This window comes from Pleurodeles waltl, chromosome 7, assembly GCF_031143425.1.
Source record: "Pleurodeles waltl isolate 20211129_DDA chromosome 7, aPleWal1.hap1.20221129, whole genome shotgun sequence".
Taxonomy (NCBI): Eukaryota; Metazoa; Chordata; class Amphibia; order Caudata; family Salamandridae; genus Pleurodeles; species Pleurodeles waltl.
Genome location: NC_090446.1, coordinates 178,473,573 through 178,493,079, shown reverse-complemented (window position 1 = coordinate 178,493,079; position 19,507 = coordinate 178,473,573). Strand labels below are relative to the sequence as shown.

Genomic DNA, 19,507 nt, shown 5'->3' with positions numbered 1-19,507 from the left:
TCCATCACTGCTGACTTGATGTGGTGTTCGTTCTCGATGGGAGTACATGTGTTTCCCTTCTGTCTCCCACTTCTTGTTTCTGTGCCCTTGCGAGTCCTATTTTACTCCTCCCCTGGTCCGCAATGCTCGCCCCCCTTCATATTTGCATTTATTTTTTTATTTTTTTGGACGGTCAAGCAAATACAAAGTGCTGATGATCTGTTTGCTACTTTTTTTTCACTTGCATCCACTTTTACTTTTTAATTTTAAATTCAAATATGACGTGCCCACCTGCCATGTTAGACTGTTAAATTAAAATGGCTGACATGCCTTAAAAATATGCATGTTTACAAGTGTCAAATACACAAGTCGTATGCATCGCCAGTAATATTGGAATGGGTTTTCCATAATTGTAGTTGTATTTATGTAGTGCTTACTACCCCTTAAAAATAATGAAGCACTTTACATTGGGCAGAACGATGTTCCGGAACCCATTGTTAGTGGTTAACCCAGTGTCATTTGTTATTGTTATTTACGGGGATTTGTCTTGTGCGCTCAAGCAAAACCATCAGACGCATTCACTTCTGTTTGTCATAGGTTAAATTAATAGGAGTTAGGTGTGATCATTAGCAGGGCTGTGGGTATGTGACTTCAAGGAGGGGTTAATTGATGTCTAGAAGAGGTTTAGGTATTGTAAGGTTGTAGGGGCATGACCTTCAAGGAAGGAGAGTTGTGATGCTTGAAATAAGTTGAGGGAAGTTTGCAAAAATACATTAATAAAGATTAAGGCAAATATTCATGTGACTCCGAGAAGGTCCTGCTCAAAGAACGGAAGGATGAAAAGGATGGAGAGGAGCGAAAGGGTCATTTAAAAGAAAAAGTAAAATCGACAGTCACAATTTTTTAGTGATGGTCAGTCTTCATGCTTGATTTTAGAAATACTTAGGAAGCTTTCTCAGATAGCCTGCAGAATGAGGATGCAATACTGTAGAAAGGAACATATTGTTTGCATGTGAAGGTAATACAATATTGGGTAGTTTTGATGGGCACCTGGGCCCTTGTGTGCACTTAAATGTCCTGCAGCACATCAATATATGAAACTTAATGCTATCTTTAGCCATAAACGTTTTAGTAGTGTAATGCTTCAGAAGATAGTTTTCAGGCATTCACCGTTGTGTAGTAAAAAAAAAACATTGCAGTATTGTTGCAACGTATTCATCATGGTTCCACATGTGGCCTATAAAAAGCCTTTCTAAAACCCAATTGCTCATCCTTTTAGGCTCGAGGTCTACTGCCTTTGCAAATGTTCAGTTTTCAGTTGGCTCCGCAAAGAGGACGCAACTCATGTTCCTTCACTAGGGGGCGCCGAAAGGCCACTCTACTAAACGCTGCTTCTCCATGTACATCACCTCTCTCTCCACCACCCCATTGCGCGAGACTCGTCTGCTGGTGAAGTATTCTCGGTGAACGGGAGATCTTTCCAAGAAGAAACTTTGCATACCTTGTAAACCTAGCAGTGGCAAACATCACGTCGCACTAGCAACGTCGGTTCCTTGGGTTTGATTCACGTCTATGTACGGAATGACAATCAAGGAAAGTGGTCCGGGATCACACAGCGGTGGGTTGGGGGGGGGGGCTTCCCATGGAGAGCCAGGCCTCAAACTCGTGAAATCCCAAACCAGACCTCTCTGCCAAGCAGATAGAAAATACCACGGATGTAATTTATTTACACACACACCTGAGCATGGTCAGCATAAAGATGTATGTCCCTACTCCGGAAGAGACAGCCTGCAGCACCCCCCCCCCCCCGCACAAGGGGATGGATCCATTGCTGCTTGCGGGGACGTTGTGCGCCACAGACTTTGACTTGATGATCCTCGAGCGCTGCCTTGGGACGGGTCCAGCACACACAGAGTAAAGCGTTCGTTCGCACTCACCCTTGGCTGTCCTTGATGCAGATGTAGGTCCGTCGCTGGAAGCCCTGCCTCCTGGCCCCTGCCCGCACCCTCCGGCCACATTCTGCCTCGGTGGCCATCCTGTGCGAGTGCACCTGCTTAGAGTGGAGTCCGGGGCCTTCCCGCGCGCCCAAGGTGCCGGGGCCTGGGTGTTGCTCACCCGGGAGAAGCTGCGGTCCCAATGGGCGCCTTCCGCCCACCGGGCCTCTTGTGAGTCACCGCGCACTCCCACGCCAGGAATGAGGCTCTTACCACATCTCACGGCGCTACCTACTCCGAGCATTCCTGCGGTAACCCTGCGGTGCTGACCCACTTACACGCGCCCGTGGGAAAAGGGGTTTATTTTTGATTCACCTGCAGCAGCTCCTCACTGCCCGTAACTGCGCACGCCCCGGCATATTCAGTCTTGGCACAAGAGGCAGTTCCCATGAGTGCTGCCTACACCTGTGGGGATTTCCCTGTATGTTTCACCCACGCCTCTTGGAAATTACACGTTTATATCACGCACCTTTATAGGAAATTATCATCTGTTTAATGTCATCCGAATTATTCCCGAGTCGGGTGCCTTTGTCCTGGCCATGGCCGGGCTTTAGCATGGGCGAGCTGGACCCACGCCCATGGCGCTGCCCTTCAGAGGGGCGCAGGACCCGCCTGCCATATTCACCCTTGTACCAAGCTCCAAACATCATGTGCTTACACAGTTTTAGGAAGTCTGCTGGTACCTGGGTCCACATTTCGTTTGCTTTATTCTCGTGGAGCCCCTTAACAGTTCCCACCTCATTATATCCCTCCAAAGTTTTTTAACACACAAATAACTAAAGACTAGTGAGAGAGCGCAAAATTTGGTTTCACCCAGGGCGCTATCTAAGCAAAGGCCGACTGTTGCCAGGGGAAAGTATTTGCCTAGCGCCAAATGCCTTTACTGCGCTCACAATACCACCATTTATGTGCTTGAACCTTCGATGGGCATAGTCGGCGTAATGTATACTTCTTATTTGGGCCATCAAGTTATTTTTCACCTTTAAAGACACCACACCCACTTTTTCGAGGGCAAGTCCTATTTTGTTTTTAGGCGGTGCCACGCACTTGAGTCCCGGGCTATTCTGAGCTACATTGCCCATTCAGTGTGTACACGTCAGCGCCGAGTACCACGTTTACATTTGTGGGAAATCCCAATTTAAATTTACAAATTCCTCGAATGACTGATTTATCCAGCTTTGACACACTGATGAGTAACAGTGGCTGAAGTTATGCGAACGTGGGAAATTCATTGTTCTGTACAAGCATGTTAGAGATTTTATGCACGCACACTGGGTGGTTGTACTTATAAGACAATAATAACTTTTATTTAGCACTTCATACTACACGTCTCTCCGTTCTAAGCGCTGTAGATAATAGACGTTACTATTACTCAGTGCAATGGTACACAATTTACCGACCTCGGCAGGATGAAAGGTCATACCTAGTGCTTGACGTACACATGCTGAAATCAGCTGCTTAATGCAGGTATACGAGTGCTGAGTTATATTCAATCGGTGTTACAAAATCTATTTGTTCTGTACAGGTGGCTTAGGCCCGTGACATTTTAGCATTTGGAAACCGTGCACGTTTGGGCACTATATTGTATTCTATTTACGAGATTTCTTGTGAGCTGTAGCACATTCATCTTTGTGGTCCGGCCATTCTGGCGGCCCGTGGGCACATGCCGTGCTGCACTTTGGAAATTCGGGAGATTTTCCCAACGTCCTGTGCATCTGAAATGTCAGAGCAGTGTCCAGGCACAGGGAGCACCGTGTGACGCCACCTGCTGGGGATGGCGTGTAAAGGAAGTGGTCCATGGCGCCACCGCCTAGAGATGCCCTGTTAAGGAAAGTGGTCCATAGCGCCTCCTGCTGTGGGTGCCGCGCAAAAAACAAGCAACGACGAGGCAGTAGTTCTGCGTTTAAAATGTCATCACGTGAAAAAAGGGCATTCAGATTTTTTTTCTTACAATCACTTTGAAGCCAGGCGTATTGTATATGTCAGTGTTTGGTGGTGTATATGGTAAGGGACGGGTCTTGCAGTCAGCGGCACTTCTACGCCCGAACTAAAAACACAAGAAAATGGCACGAAATATACCCCGTCTGAAGGCCTAGGATCCCTTGAGGGTGCAACTTTGAAGGTGGGTGGAGAGAGAGGAAGGGGGTTGTGAAGCAGATATAAGGATCTGAGCCAAGGAATGTCAGAGTCAAGTTTCCTTCTCAAGTACCGCGAGATCTGGTCGTCACAGAGTGCAGGCAGAGGTTGAAGTTAAGAACTGTGAGTCGTCAGACTGTTTCTCCTGTTGTGTATCTTCTATTAACTGGGATGGCATGGCGAATTGCAGCAACTTTGTGAAGCAGGGAGAGAGCCATTAAATGGAGAGTGCCGGAAACAGACACGTTCCGAAATGTAATAGTGAGAATAGATGATGGTAGAGTTCATTATTCACAAAAACCTCACAATGTTCAGACACTAAGTTCTTCAAATTTTCCTACTCCATTGTGTAAACTAGCAATTATATCATAAAAATACGTTAAAAAGTATCGACACTAATAACGAGTGCTTGTACAATTCACACTTGTCTCCTACTAGGTGCTAATGTTTAGAGGGAGGACGTTGTCTCTGTGTCCATTTTCAAATTATTATCTGTATCCAAAGAAATGCCTGAATGATTTGTCTGGAAACGCACAAAGCATTAAACAGATCAGCACTGAGCTCTCTTCAGTCCAAAGTGTCAACAAGGGTTACTTTTAAATAGACGAACTGAAGAATTAGAGAGAACAAAATAGCAGCAGAAGGTAGATTTATCAAAAACGTCGTCCAATGTAATGCAGCAACCAAAGCGCTGCGCTGCCTTGCACAGGGGGAAATCCAGCATCGAGCAATGCCTCTTGCGATATGGTGCTGTTTTTGTCCTCTCTTGCACTGCTGCTGAAACACAATGCTGCGCGCATACCCAGTGCTTAATTTGTGCTTATTGTTTCCGGTGCTGGGCACTGGCACTTATTTTTGAGGGCCGGGGCTGTCTACTGCCTCAAGCATTTGCTGCGAGCAAAAGACACAAATGGGAAAGACAGAGGAATAGAAAAACGAAAAAGAGTCACGAAGGTTGAAAGCTGCAAGAGTGAGCTGAAGGGGCAGGGAGGGGCTGTAAATGGATTGAAGAAGCCCAAGATGGCTTCAGGATTACGCTGCCTCGGTATTCCGTGCTCGCACATTTAAATGCAGCAGCCACGTGTTTAAGGGGAGGTCTTTGGGCACCAGCACCTTCTTATTTACAAATTAAGCACTGCGCATACCTGTGCAAAGCCGTGTGTCTGAAGTGTAACATAGGTTTTGTATTGGCACGGTATTTTTTTCATTGAAAAATAATATGCTTAGACTAACGTTAGCACTTTCCCCACATTATATGAGTGCTGTACAGTGTATTACACTAGAAGTGGGGCAAAAGTTTGGAGAATTTAAAGGATGTCTTTAGCTTAACATTTGTCTTGAGGGGGCATTTTTGTTTAGCAGAAAGGCCTGTCTACACAATTAGCAGCAAGAACTTTGCACCAAAATCTATGGGTGGTAGAATGAAAATGCCAATGTACCACCCTCTCACACCCTCATCGCAGTGTAGCACAAATAACTACTTGTATTATTTTAAGGATCAATTATTTTTATTCTTATTAAATAAGACCTCTATTGGTAATCAAAAACATACACAGCTAGGTTCCTACAACCCAAGGGACGGCAGCATGAAGTAAATACAGGTGGTGAATAACAAAACTTTACGCCTACAACCCTGAGGCCGGCACCAATGCAGAGGTAAAAGAACAAATCAAAATGACAACAGTAACAATCACAAACCCCCCCCCTTTTTCTTCTATTCAAAAACTGCTGTAAGGTCCATGATTGTAACCTGTGCCAGTGGGATCCCACATAACGACCCCTTTTAGTGAGTATGCCTAGATGAGGTAACATCACACTGAGAGAGAGGTGATCTGGGGAAGCAATCGAAGTAGTTTTAAATAGGCAGAGCAAGTAAACTCATTGTATACTGAGGACTATATATTTATGATTGGTGCCCAAATGGTTGCATAGTCACCCCTTTTTAGGGTAGAGCCTGCGTCGCATGTGCTTGCGCATGCGTTTCGCTAAGCGAGACGCTTCAGTTATTAAAAAGGGCTTGGAGCCCCGTCCACGTCACGTCAGTGTCTGTCATTGGTTCGTGGACTTGCCTGTTAGAATCTGCTTGATTTCATTAGTGGAATGCATGCATACGTCATGCCTTTTCCGGTGGATAGCCCTCCTCGAGCGCATCAACCAAGTACAGAAAACATGCAAGGCTCGCTGTTTTCCGTCAGGTTCGTGGACTACTTTTTCTCTATTTTCCCAGCGCAATCTCGCTTGGCAGAAGTCGAGCGCTTTACATAATATCAACCCTGTTACACAGTTAATTGCACTTTTTCTGGTTAGTATATAAATGCACTTTTGCTGATAGGTTTCATTACCAGTGAAAAGTCGGGTTAGGAGTTTACAACGCTATCAGCTCTAACACAAGCAAACATGAGACCCGTTGCATTGCAAATGCTTGTTTGATTAGCCATCAAGGTGATTGTCCCCATCCCTAATAAGAACCATAGTTTGTGGAGCTAGGTCGTATAGTCAGGGATCTCTCTGCTTCCCATAGGGAGAGGATTACCTGATGTGCTGCTCCTAAGGATAAAGACATCTGATTCTCTGGACGATCAAAGCAGGAAAGTTTAGGTAATCCCAGAGTAGTATAGACTGGTCTCCTGTTAGGGGGTAACCAAGAGATTTAAAATTTGGGATTTCGCATATTCACTTTGAGGCCTGAGAACACCCCAAAGAAGCGGAATTCGGTGACCAGAGCCGGGAGTGAGGTCATCGGGTTGGTGACAGCTAAGATTACATCATCAGAGTAAAGACTGATGAGATGATGGTTCCCTCCAAATTTGATGCCTGAGATGGCTGAATTGTCCCGGATCCTCTGGGCTAGCAGCTACATATATGGAGCGAAGAGGAGAGGGGAGAGTGGGCACCCCTGTTTAGTTCCACGCTGCATGGGAAAAGATGGTGAGGAGATCCCTTTCACTCTTACCGAGGCACAAGGTGCGCTGTAGACACTTTGTATCCAATGCCTGAACTTATCCCCCAAGCCCAGGAGTGTAAGGGTGGCAAAGAGATTTGGCCATTGAACTCTGTCAAATACCTTTTCTGTGTCGATTGACAGAAAAAGCCTCCATCCCAGAGCTCTGCACCTTGTCCAAGAGGTGTAACAGGCGCTCAGTGTTGTTTCCACACTGCCAGGGGGGATGAATCCTGCCTGATCGGAGACCACCAAGTCAGGCATACAATGGTTGAGATGGTGAGCTAAAACACTGGTAAAAAGCTTGACATCTACATTGAGTAGAAAGGTAGGCATGTAAGAGCCGCAACTTGTTGGGTCCTTATTCAGCTTCGGAATAACTGTGATGGTGGGTTCAAGCATAGATTTGGTGAGTGTACCTGTGTCAGCAAAGGAGTTATAAAGTTGTGCCAACAGTGGAGCTAGCTCGGGACAGAAAGTTTTATAGAAATGTGGGGTGAAGCCATTGGAGCCAGGTGACTTCCTCAGCTTCCGTCGGGCGATGGCCGAGATGACCTCCTCACGGCATATTGACTTCTCTAATGACTCAGTGTCGGTGGGTGGGGGTGAGGGCACTCCCTGCCAGGTAATCTGTGTGGAGGTGCAAGGAGGGGCGGCATATAGAACGCCGTAGTAACCTTGGAAGGAGGTTGCAATGTCATGGTCAGTGTGTGCTTCTTGGGTTGGGAGGAATTTATGACTTGAATGAAAGCAGCCTAGGTGCGAGCATGCAGCCTGTGCGCCAGCATGCGGCCACAGCGGTAGCTCGCAAGGAAGAATTTCTGTTTCAGTCTAGCCAAAGCATACTCGGCTCTATCTAGGTCTAGCCTTTTGAGCTGGGCACACACCCTTTCCAACTCCCTCCACATCCTGGGGGCACCCGTTCATTTGTGGATGGTTTCCAGTTCCAGAACTGCTTGTTCTAGCTGGTGCCATTTCTGCCTGCAGTACTTATTCTCAGCCGCTGAAAGCGAAATAAATTCCCCTCTAATGACTAATTTCATCATCGTCGTTATTGGCGAGGTATTCTTTAATCGTGCGGCGAATAGAGTCTGTGGTGGACTGAGATAGGAGTATTTGTCCCACAGTCACCAGTGCGAGGGCTTGTGTTGGGTGCTGTCGATGTGTGCTACCAGGGTTAGTGAAGCGTGGTCAGAGAGTGCTCTAGAGGCAATGAAAGTGTTGTGAATTAGTGTTCGGAAGGCCGGGGTGTCTAGGAAGTAATCCATGCATGCACAGGTTTTACGGGCTGCCAAGTAGATGGTTTAGTCTCGTGTGTGGGGGTGTGCCTCACACCATATGTCAGTTAGCCCACAGTCTGCTAATCATTGCAACCCAGGAGCAGAGACGGCGCCAGTCTGATTGTATCATTGACCTGACCTGTCCAGCGTGTTGTCCTTCACTAGGTTCTTATTGCCCCAATAAGCGTTGCTAGAATAGGGCGCAGGCCCCGGTCCTTTTTTGGGTACCAGAAAGTAGTGGGAATAACAACCATGACCTACTTCTGGCACAGGGATCCTCTCTATGGCTCCCTTGGACAAAGAGTCATAACTTTCTAGCGGAGAACTGCCAAGTGATGCTTCATCTTCCAATCATAGGATGGTGGCATGGACATGGCCTAAGTCCTCTGTGATAAATTGTTCTTGGCACTCATTGGGGACATAACTGCTCACCCATGTGAAGGGAAAGGGTCCTATTCGGAGTCTGTAAGCCAGCAGTCAACCCTTGATTTCAGCTATTTTGGATACAATCTTACCTTTGAATTTGCTGGCGAGTAGAATGGCCACCACCCGCCCGTGCTTCACTTGGGGGGCCAGGGCTGTTGAGGGAACCATTTGGAGCACATTCTATGGGGTGAGTCTGGGGAGGCAGTGGGTCTCCTGTAGGAGGCAAATGTCATTCCTGGATCTTTATAGTTGAGAGAGGACAGCGGCGAGCTTGATTGGGTTGTTGAGGCCTCAAACATTAAGGCTTGCAATTCTAAGGTCGAGACGGGTTGCATGAGATATGGATGCTTAGCAATGTGGAGGAGGTACTATGGTGTGGCCTGGCACTAAGAGTGGTCAGGGACAGGCGCGGACCCAGCGGTGGGCCACTGGCCCCAATGCAGGACCTGGCATGGAGAAGGAAGGGTAACTAGAAGAAACCACACTCAACAGTAATAAATCAAGATTGAATGAGAACAAAGTCCTAATTGTAGGATGGTACACTGCGGGGTCAGGGAACTGTCGTCTGGTATTAACTGGTAGCGAGAAGGTCTGCGAAAGGCCCCAACCGCTGCCGTAGGCCCAGCTATTCAGGAGGAGGCTGAAGAATCCAGGCGTGACTCTGCAGCAGGTTTTGGGACAATTTTCATGTAGCTGATTTATTCTGGTGTAAGAGTTCAACATGTTCATCGCAGGACGTCTCGTTGTCCTATAGAGTGGAGACCCACTCGCCGATCAATGTCATGTCTGGCCGAAGGTCTCGCAATTACTGGGAAAGGTCTCTTCCCAAGTCCTCGATATCGGAGTTCAGGGAGTTGAATATGGAAGTGAGAAGCCATTTTGTAACAGGGTCCACTCTCCCCGAATGAGGGAAGAGGCTGGCGGCCCCACCTCCATAACGTGGTCCGAAGTAGTGCGGGTCAGCATCTCACAGACCAACTAGTCTTGTTTGCTCTTCATGGTAGCCATGGTCCAAGGTGCAGCTGTTGCAAGGTGAGTATCTGGGTTCGGTAATGTGGAGGCTGCCCGCTCCTCACCTCTCCAAATATCTGTGATACAGTCACTGTCCAATAAGCAGGTGTAAATTCCCCTAGTCCAGAAGCTCCCTGGCTCTATCCTGGTGGAGACATGGGTGGTGCCCAAGATACCAGGGTCGAGAAGGGAGAAGCTGGCACAAACCCCAAGTTAAGATGAACCTGCTCTATAGTAGTCACCTAGCTCTTGGCAAGATGTCCTGGTATGGCAACTTCCACTGGGCTTCCACAGGCTGTACCTCTGATAAAAGGTCGCCTAGATGATGGGTTCTGAACTAATGTCCTAGAATGGCCACCTCTGTACCAGCATAGTCAATCATGCTAGACCAGACCTGCTTGTGGCTGGGCTGGGTCTTATCTTTGTAGATCCGTGGCTGTCACCTCTCTCACTAGGCGGCACCCCTTGCCCACTGCGCCTGGGTGCCAGTGTGGGGGAAAACACCCACTGCAACGTAAATTAAATGGAGCCCGGGGGTCGCCGCGCCTGGCCATGAAGTCCTATGCAGGGGTGAGCTAGTGTGGTCTAGGTGGGGGGGCCCTCCAGCCGCCCAAGTCCACAGATCGATATGGATGGGCCTCCACTCCGAGCTGCAGCAGAGTCTTTCTCACTCCACCCCACACTGTGCTTGCTCCACTAACACGGTCTGTTCCTTCTGCCACAGGTAACAGTGCTGATGCCCCTCCTGTTGGCGATGATCTCTGGGGCATGGGCCCCAGTCAGAGAAGTCAGATGCTGTCCTGCCCCAGATGTTTCCACTGCCACCATGTCGCATGTGCCCGGCCTCCCGTACTCCGCCCCGCCCAGGGCCAATGCGCCTTACTCGAGCAGGCCTCTTTAGTGCTGCATGGAGCGGCGCTCTGCCACAGGTATAGTCGCTCTCGCCCACCGTCACCCCAGGGTATGCTGTTTCCCAGAGGAGCCAACCCTATGCGTCTTCAGGGAGCCCACGACCAGTGCTTAATTTGTGCTTGTAGTTGCCGGTGCTCTTATTTTGGAGGACCGGCACCTATTTTTTTGCCTCATGCATTTACTGCGAGCAAAAGACACATATGGGAAAGACGGGGGAAGATAAAAATGGGAAAGACGGAGGAAGATAAAAACAAAAAAGCGTCCCAAAGGAGAAAAGCAGAACGTTGCAAGAATGAGCTGAAGGGCAGGGTGTGGTTGTATATGAATTAAAGAATCCAGAAATGGCTTTAGGATTAGGCTGCCTCAGTATTGCAACAGCTGTGTGTTTAAGAGGAGGGCTTTGGGCTCCGGCACGTTTTTATTTACAAATTAAGCACTGCCCACAACATTCCAGCTCGCTGAGAGCCAATGGCTGCTCCAGGCCACTCAGCAGGCCACCATCTGAGCCCTCGCTCACTCTCAGACCAGAGCGGGGGCTCTCGCCACACCATAATGCTCCGCTGGTGTCCGCTGGGGTTACGCTTCACCGGGCCGTCATGTCCACGGTCGTTAACCTCCAGGAATTGCTGCTTTGTTGGGCCCATGCGGCGGCGGGTTGTGTTGAGAGTCTTACTCCACCACCATCTTCTCCCAACCTAATTTTTGTGTTATTATTATGCTACTTTCCAGATTGCATAAAGGTTTACACTGGAAAATAAATTCTATGATCATAATTTTTGTGGGTTTACCTCAATTTCCATGACTGCACCAGTGCAAAATCTTCATAAATCTGCCCCAAAAAGTATTTAAAGTCTAGAGAGAAAAGAAGAAGAGACCATGTGTGTCACAGAGAAAAAGGGAGAAAGTCTGAAAAGGAAACATGGAATATATCTTGTTTTCCCAACAGACCTCACTGCCACAATTCAGTCGCATCGTAGCTCAGTAGGTAACAGATTTTTATTGAAAACTAGTATTGCTCAGTTTATCTCAAAGTCCGAAGCATGGAGGTCAATGTTTGAGCCAGGTGCATTGACCCACTGTGCTTGAAAGATTACAAACAGGGAACACTGTGAATTTGGTGCATTAGGAGCGGAGATCGGGTTAAGGCCAGGTTTGTGAAGAAGAGCTCTGTGCGGATCACGGTTCTAGAACAGGGCTGTAAGTGAGTCAGGATACTGGATATTAGTGGTAGAGTGACAAATCACTCTGATTGTTATGGCAGTGATCTAAGTGAGTCTGCATGTTGGGGCAGAGCACTTCGTTTCTCTTGGTTTTAGGGGCAGAGCTTTACATGAGTTTGGGTGTTAGGAGGAGCGCTTTAAGTGATCTGGGTGTTATGGGCAAAGCTCTGAGTAAGTCTCTGTTTTAGAGGCAGATTTCTGAGTCTAGATTTAGAGGTACAGCTCTTAGTGACTATGGGCCAGATGTAGCAAAGGGTTTTACCCATTCTGTGTCAATGGGAAAATGCTTTGGTACATATGGCCCAATGTTTTAGAGTCAGACCTAGTAATGAGTCTAAGTGTCCGAGTTCTAATTGAGTCTGGGTACAGGGCTGGACTGAGGACAAAATAATTCCAGGTACCAAAATAAAGGTGACCTCCATTAGAGAATCAGATAGCTAATCTTGCAAACCAAAGCAGTTTTGAACTTATTAAGAACTGCTGTTTAGGTGGTTTGCAAGGTATGGGAGACTGCATGTATATGTGCTTGCTGCAAGCACTGTTTGAGGAAGAATCAGGGAAATCAGTAGTTATAAGCATTGGCAAAGCCAATGGGTCTTGCCTATGTAATATTTATTGGTTTTGCTAATGTTTCTAGCTGTGGTGCAAATGGCTGGAAGTAATGTAAAAAGCTGTATGACACAGCCAGCATTGTCCACATTATACCACTTTTTTCAGTTATGTTGCACTGAAGCTAATGCTGCTGTATAATATGGCTAAACAAATTGACAAAGTTAATAGATCTCTTGGTTTTGCCAATGCTTGGTATGGAATGCTATATGGTAATTTATAACTATTTAGATAGTGTTTACAATGGCTGAAATGCTAATGTCATAGAATGGAGAATGCCATTGCCAAGATGTTACGGTGTCCAGATTCAGATGCACTTTAAGGACCATACAAAAACTGTCAAAATGTGCTATATAAATGTGCTGAATGTAACATAGGTTGCAGGGAAACAGAAATGCTCAACAGGTTACAGCTTTTATTATGCTTTAGGCCATGTGTTACTTAAGGTGGTATTGTTACAAAATAATAAAAAAAAATATCCTGATGCTTGTTCAGTAGTAAAATATAGCAAAAATCAGTGTTCACTGGGTTTCCTAGAGCTTTTGGCCCCTGTGCCACTGCACCTGCTGAACCATTCAAATCGTGGTCCCTAGTGTTTGCAAGGTAACTGCACTTGTGACTGCTTGCTCAATGGTAACACATAGCAATAATTGGTGCTCACTGGGTTTCCTAGAGCTTTTGGCCCCTGTGCAACTGCGCCTGCTGCACCATACAAATACTAGCCTCGAGTGCCTGCAAGGTGACTGCTCTTGCGATTGTTTTCCTAGTGGTAAGATATAGCAATAATCTATGTGCAGTAGGTTTCCTAGAGCTTTTGGTCCCTGTGCAGCAGCACCTGCTGCACCATCTAAATCATGGCCCCTAGTGCCTGCAAGGTAACTGCGCTTGTGACTGCTTGTTCAGTAGTACAATATAGCAATAATCTGTGTTAAGTGAGATTCCTGGAGCTTTTGGCCCCTGTGCCACCGCACTTGCTGAACCATTCAAATTGTGGCCCCTAGTTATTGCAAGGTAATCACACTTGTGACCGCTCGCTCAGTGGTAACATATAGCAATAATTGGTGTTCAGTGGGTTTACTGGAGCTTTTGGCCCCTTTGCCACTGCACTTACTGCACCATCCAAATCATGGCCTCAGTGCCTGCAAGGTAACTTTGCTTATGACCGCTTGTTCCGTGGTAACATATACCAATAACCAATGTTCCGTGGGTATCGCAGACCTTTTGGCCCGTGTCCTGTGCAACCGCACCCTCTAAACAATCAAAATCGTGGCCACTAGTGTCTTCAAGGTAACTGCGCTTATGACCACTTGTTCAGTTGTAACATGTAGCAATGATCAATGTTTTGTGGGCTTCCTAGAGTTTTTGGCCTCAGGTGTCACCGCACCTGCTGCACCATCCAAATCATGGCCCCTAGTGCCTGCAAGGTAACTGTGCTTGTTACCACTTGTTTAGTGGTTACATATAGCAATAATCGGTGCTTTGTGGGTTTCCTAGAGCTTTTGGCCTCTGTGCCACTGCACCTTATACAGCATCCAAATTATGGCCCTTGTGCCTGCAAGGTAACTGAGCTTGACACTGCTTGTTCAGTGGCAACATATAGCAATAAATTGGTACTCAGTGGGTTTCCTAGAGCTTTCGGCCCGTGTGCCGCTGCATCTACTGCAACATCCAAATCATGGCCCTGGTGCCTGCATGGTAACTGCGCTTGAGACTGCTTGTTCAGTGGCAACATATAGCAATAATCAGTGCTCGGTGGGTTCCCTAGAACTTTCGGCCCCTGTGCCACTGCATCTACTGCAACATCTAAATCATGGCCCTAGTGCCTGTATGGTAACTGCGCTTGTGACTGCCTGCTTAGTTGTAATCTATAGCAATTATCGATGCTCGGTGGGTTTCCTGGAGCCTTTGGCCCCTGTGCCACTGCAAATACTGCACCTTCCAAATCATGGCTCTAGTGCTTGCTAGGTAACATGAGGAAGTAGTTTATATGCAGTAAGGTAAGTGTTCAGAAAAAAGGCACAGTTGTAGATGAAATACATAATTATTTGGTGGGTAAACAAGCACAAAAGCTTTCATAAAAATTTCTTTAAACTTATCCAACTCTCCAAAACAAGATGCCACTGATGTCAAAAATAAAGAAAATGCTTTACACATCAAAGTGAAAACCAAACATTGATAAATTATGTTACAATGTGGCTGACTCTTTTCTGTAAAAAGATCATATCGAGTGCTTAATGGTGGATGGGCCCTTAACAGTGTAAATTGTCCTGGATCACCATATGTTAAGCTGACACAGAGACTAAAATGCTATTGTGTGCTTTGTTCCTCATAAGGCAGTTTCACAAATTAAATGGACTCAAAGAAGAAGAATTTTGCAAAAAACGGGTACATGTTTTGCGCAGATGAAGAAAAAGATATCTTGTGACATAGCTATGTCTAAAATCAAATTTAAAAAGGGGCATAAGCAGGCTCCATGGAAAAAGGCTGCATTCCTCTTTCCTATAAAGGCTGTCACTTTGAAATCAGCATAAAGCCAAACAAAATAGCCAGGTTTCCACTAAAACACAGTTTGACATTTGACCTTAGTCTTTGAATGCCCAGCAAACTTGACAGATAAGAACAAGATTTAAAGGCCTGTTGACACAAAAGGAGTTTGCAGAAGTATTCAGTGAACACAGCTTTCTCATCAGGTGGGACAAACTGAACCTCAAGAGCCTAAAACAAATAAAGCCAGCAAATGGCAAGGATGAAAACTTGAGTTACAACCCACAAAGCTAATGGCAAGTGATGGGCAGACTGCATTCGTAGGTCAACTTTTCGAAAGTCCCTAAGATGTCTTTAGCGTAGGCTGCGACCTAAAAACAGACTCAGTAGACAATAAAACAAGCCTGCAAATAGTCTGAACATCGACCCCCACACTTACCTAACAGAATAACCTTTCTGGAACTGCCAGCTACCATATCGGCCAGGTCGACCCTGTTTTGCTGCCAGAGTTCCAGTCGAGCAGGGATCTAAGTCAGTCTGGATTTTAGGGGCAAGGGTCTATGTGAGTCAAGGGTAGAGCCCTAAGTGAGTTCTATTTTGGGGCAAATGGCAGGTGTTATTGGCAGAGCTCTAAGTGACTGGATTTTAGGGTGGGAGCTCTAAGTCGATCTGTATTTTAGCGGCAGAGCACTAAGGCCCATATTTATACTTTTATAGCGCCGCATTTGCGTCATTTTTTGACGCAAAAGCGGCGCTAACTTGCAAAATACAATTGTATTTTGTAAGTCTGCGCCGTTTTTGCGTCAAAAAGCTACGCAAATGCGGCGCTAAAAAAAGTATAAATATGGGTCTAAGTGTGCCTGGGTGGTGAGGCTAGAGCTCCAGTTCAGTCTTGTTTTTCAGGGGCAGAGCCCCAAATCTCTGATTAATTGCTCTGTATTGTAGTATGTGTGTAGTGCTCACTACTGCTGATGAGGCATTGACGTTATCTGGGGATGGGTAGCATGCCGCTCTGTGTACCCGGTGACAGTGATGTCTGCTTGGGTGTGCACGTGCACTACCAACTCAACCAGTGATTCTGTCAGTGCCCTGACCACTGTTTCCCAAGAGGTGAAAGAAATAGCGATACACAACATAATGACGCACTGAAAAATATGGTAATGCTGCCTAAACTTTCACTTAGACCTGGTGTTTCACAAATATACTATATGACTTCAAGGGTACCCCATGCCTGGGGCTTCCTGGACACCTTATGTCTCTGGGATAAAGGTGATATGTTGCCCCTCTTCTTCCTCCTCTAGAACACTACGCCTACGGGCGCATTCTGTTTGATTTTATTAGGCGGCCTGACTGGTAATTGGACCATAATACCACAGGTGATCAAGACAGGAATGGCCATACTGGGCATCGGGCGTTTCCCCTGGGAGGCTGAAAGGGAGGAAGTTGGGCACTTTTGTTATTGGGATTCGGTTTTGTAGCAGGGCAGCAGTTTTAAAAGCGCTGCAGAGTTCCTTGTATACCCAACAGTTTTCAAGCAACAATAGAAGTGCCAAGGTAATTCTGGTGATTAATGTACCTGCTGGAGATAGATTGGGGTTTGTTTGGTGGCAGTTTTGATTGATCTAAGGTAGTGCAGAGGGTTAATATGCCTGCTGCAAAGAACTAGTGCGATGCAGATAGCAGAACAGACTTTTATATGCAGATCTCAGTGGGATACTGCTTTTGTCACAGGTCTCCTTCTGTTACGATGCAGCTCATAAGTTACAACCATAATCTCACACTGTGGGCTACGAACTGCCATCAAAGAGCTACATGTAAACAGCTTGATACAGGTTAGAAAGTTATGTTTTTCTAGTATTTGATTATCCTAATTTTGCTAAAAAAGAGTTTCTTTGGGTAGAAATAAATTATTAGTAAAGTCAGCTCTAACCACTGTGTTCTGAATCCGGAGTTTACGCTTCCCTAGACCAAACACTCTAAAAAATGCCTATCTGTATGGATGAGGTGAATCCTACACCTTGTAGTCCACTTAGTCTAATCTAACATGTTGTATACACTGATCTACACAGATATGATTAATTTTGTCTGTATAGGTGTGTGATGTAAAATGTAATGTAGTGTGCTGGTAAGAGAGGGGCTATAACAAATGGAATACATGTGAGAGAGGGCCTTCAGAGAGGTGAGAGGCACTGTTAGAAGGTGATGCCCGTCTCAGGCGTCACTAGCAACATTTTTGCGTTTTCGCCCCACATCTGACATCTTTAACTATGAGTCACCAGAAGCTCCAACTACGCAGCGCGAGTGAGAGTTCTAAAAACAGACCCGGAGTCTCGTAGTGTGTGTGAGATGGCCATGTGAGTACCAGGTCTTTGGTTATGACTGGTCACGTGACTTCTTCAGACCGGGTAGATAGGCTGTAGGCGCTCCGCGTTTTTGGTTTGGAGTTATTGGGAGTTTGGGGTTGATAAGTGCCGTGGTCAGTAACGCGTTACCCCCGTCTTACGTAGTTCGCCCAGGATCAAACCTTGCCCCAGAGCTCGGCATCGGGCCGCAGTTGCTGGTCAGTCTCCCAATCCAGCGAGGAGCGGCGCTGCCTTATTTAGCAACAAGACGTGCGTGCTCCTTCCTCGCCCGATCTTGGGACGACCTATTAATAGCAGGAGGATGATGGTTCAGCTGTCACTGCCCTTCGCCTCCTCCTCTTCATCACCTCCCCACTCCCCCTCAGAAGGGGCAGCTGCCGCACCCCCGTGGGACCGGGGCCCTCATCAGATCTCTCCCTCCTCCCCACTGACCTATGTAGGTCTATTCCCTTGCATACCAGACTGGAAATCCGTCCGAAGATTCTAGAAAGCGTGTGCCTCTGCCTAGTTTGAGGTGCTCAGCACAGCGCCTAGAAGCCACCCGACTATAGCGTGGAGTTTGAGTTGGGGTACTCTTTCCTTATTCTCTCGGCAGTACAGAAGAGCACTCAGGCCCTCATTACGAGTGGCCACTTAAATGGGCTCCTGTTTCCCACCTTCACAGTTACAGACACTGGTGCTACCAGCAACTGGTGGCACGGAACATCCCTGCCATTTCCCTGTCACTGTTCACTTGTCACCATTATATATATATATTTAAAATAATTTTCTCTCCCTCTTTGTCTCAATTCTCTTCTCTCGTTTAGATCATTGTACCTGCCCTCATAGAATAACCGGTTTTAAATGGCAGTGGTACATTTTGTAATGTTATGCGTTTTCCCCCCCACACGCTACAGATCTGCGTGTGAATGGCTAGGAAAATAAATATGCAACCCAGTATTTGTAGAGCTTTATTTTTGATTAATTAAAATCTTATAATAATGAAATAAAATCACAAAACGGAATACAGGCAGAAGGGAGGGCACATCGATAGAGAAACTGACAACAATGTGCAAACCCTGCCTTGGTCCTTGCCTTGTCAATTGAGTTTAATTGACTTAAATTATATATCCTGAAGTTTTAAAATTTATATTTTAAAAAGTGGACCCTTTCCCAAATTGTTTGCTTACTTAACCAATAAATTTGATAAAACAGACGAGCATTATGGACCAGAGCCATTTTGCACATATGATACACCTTCCCAATGGGATTGAACGCCATTTCATTAAAAACATTTCTCAGGCATCTCCCCCGGTTAGCTGCTAACTGTAAAGATAAAGGCATTTTATGCAATATATTTTTTTTCCATATATGGCAAAGCAACAGTAGGCAATCATCCTTTTGTTAGATGGCCAGCCTGAGCAAAGGTCACACATATCAAACCTCAAAAACATACTTTCATAGACTTGTTTCCAGTCTCCACTGCAAGGTTCCAGATTAAACAAATTGACAGTGACAGCGAACCTTGACATTAACCATCAATAACAGACCAGAGAACTTTTTAGTCTTAAAATAAAACCATTCCAAATGCCTCAATCTTATTGATATCACACAATTAGCCACTGATTTAAAGGTCTAAGCAGTTTGCGTCCCAATCCACTGAATATTCATGTGCTAATTTTTACAGAATTTAAAAAAATACATTGTCCTAGGAATATTTCCATCTGCTCCATCCACAGCTCCTAGTTTAAACTATCAGATTCTGCAGAATAGAAATGTAAGCATTTTGACATAAAATAATGCCTAGCTAAATCATTCTGGCTAACTAAGATACATTTGAGTCTCACGTGGCTTTGGCTAATCATCTCAGGAAGACACAAATCAGATTGAATACAGTCACTGAGCCAGATGAAGCCAACAGAGAAAGTAGCAGGACATTCTATCAAGCTATATGATAAAGATGGTCGTGATTTGGACTGGATTAGTGAATGAAATGGCTCCATGGCCTGGAAGGTGATTTGTGTTATAAGAAATGTAAATAGTCTCCTTAACTTAGTTTAGGTGACCTTATGGATTAACAAAGAGTGAGAATGTTATCTATGGGGCCACTGTTTCACCCGCAACCAGTATGATTAAAACGACTATGATCATTTGAAAATGCCCATGTTACTCA

The 19,507-nt window shown here is 46.0% G+C and overlaps 1 protein-coding gene across 1 annotated transcript in view; it reads right to left on the bottom strand.

Annotated features, from left to right (window-relative positions):
* Positions 1-2,144, bottom strand: part of SNX21 (sorting nexin family member 21) — a 49,077-nt gene extending 46,933 nt beyond the window's left edge. Inside the window, exon 1 of the mRNA XM_069243503.1 lies at positions 1,917-2,144. Coding sequence (XP_069099604.1) covers positions 1,917-2,014 — 98 coding nt within the window. The 5' untranslated portion in view covers positions 2,015-2,144. The remainder of the gene's footprint in view (positions 1-1,916) is intronic.
* Positions 2,145-19,507: the final 17,363 nt, after the last annotated feature.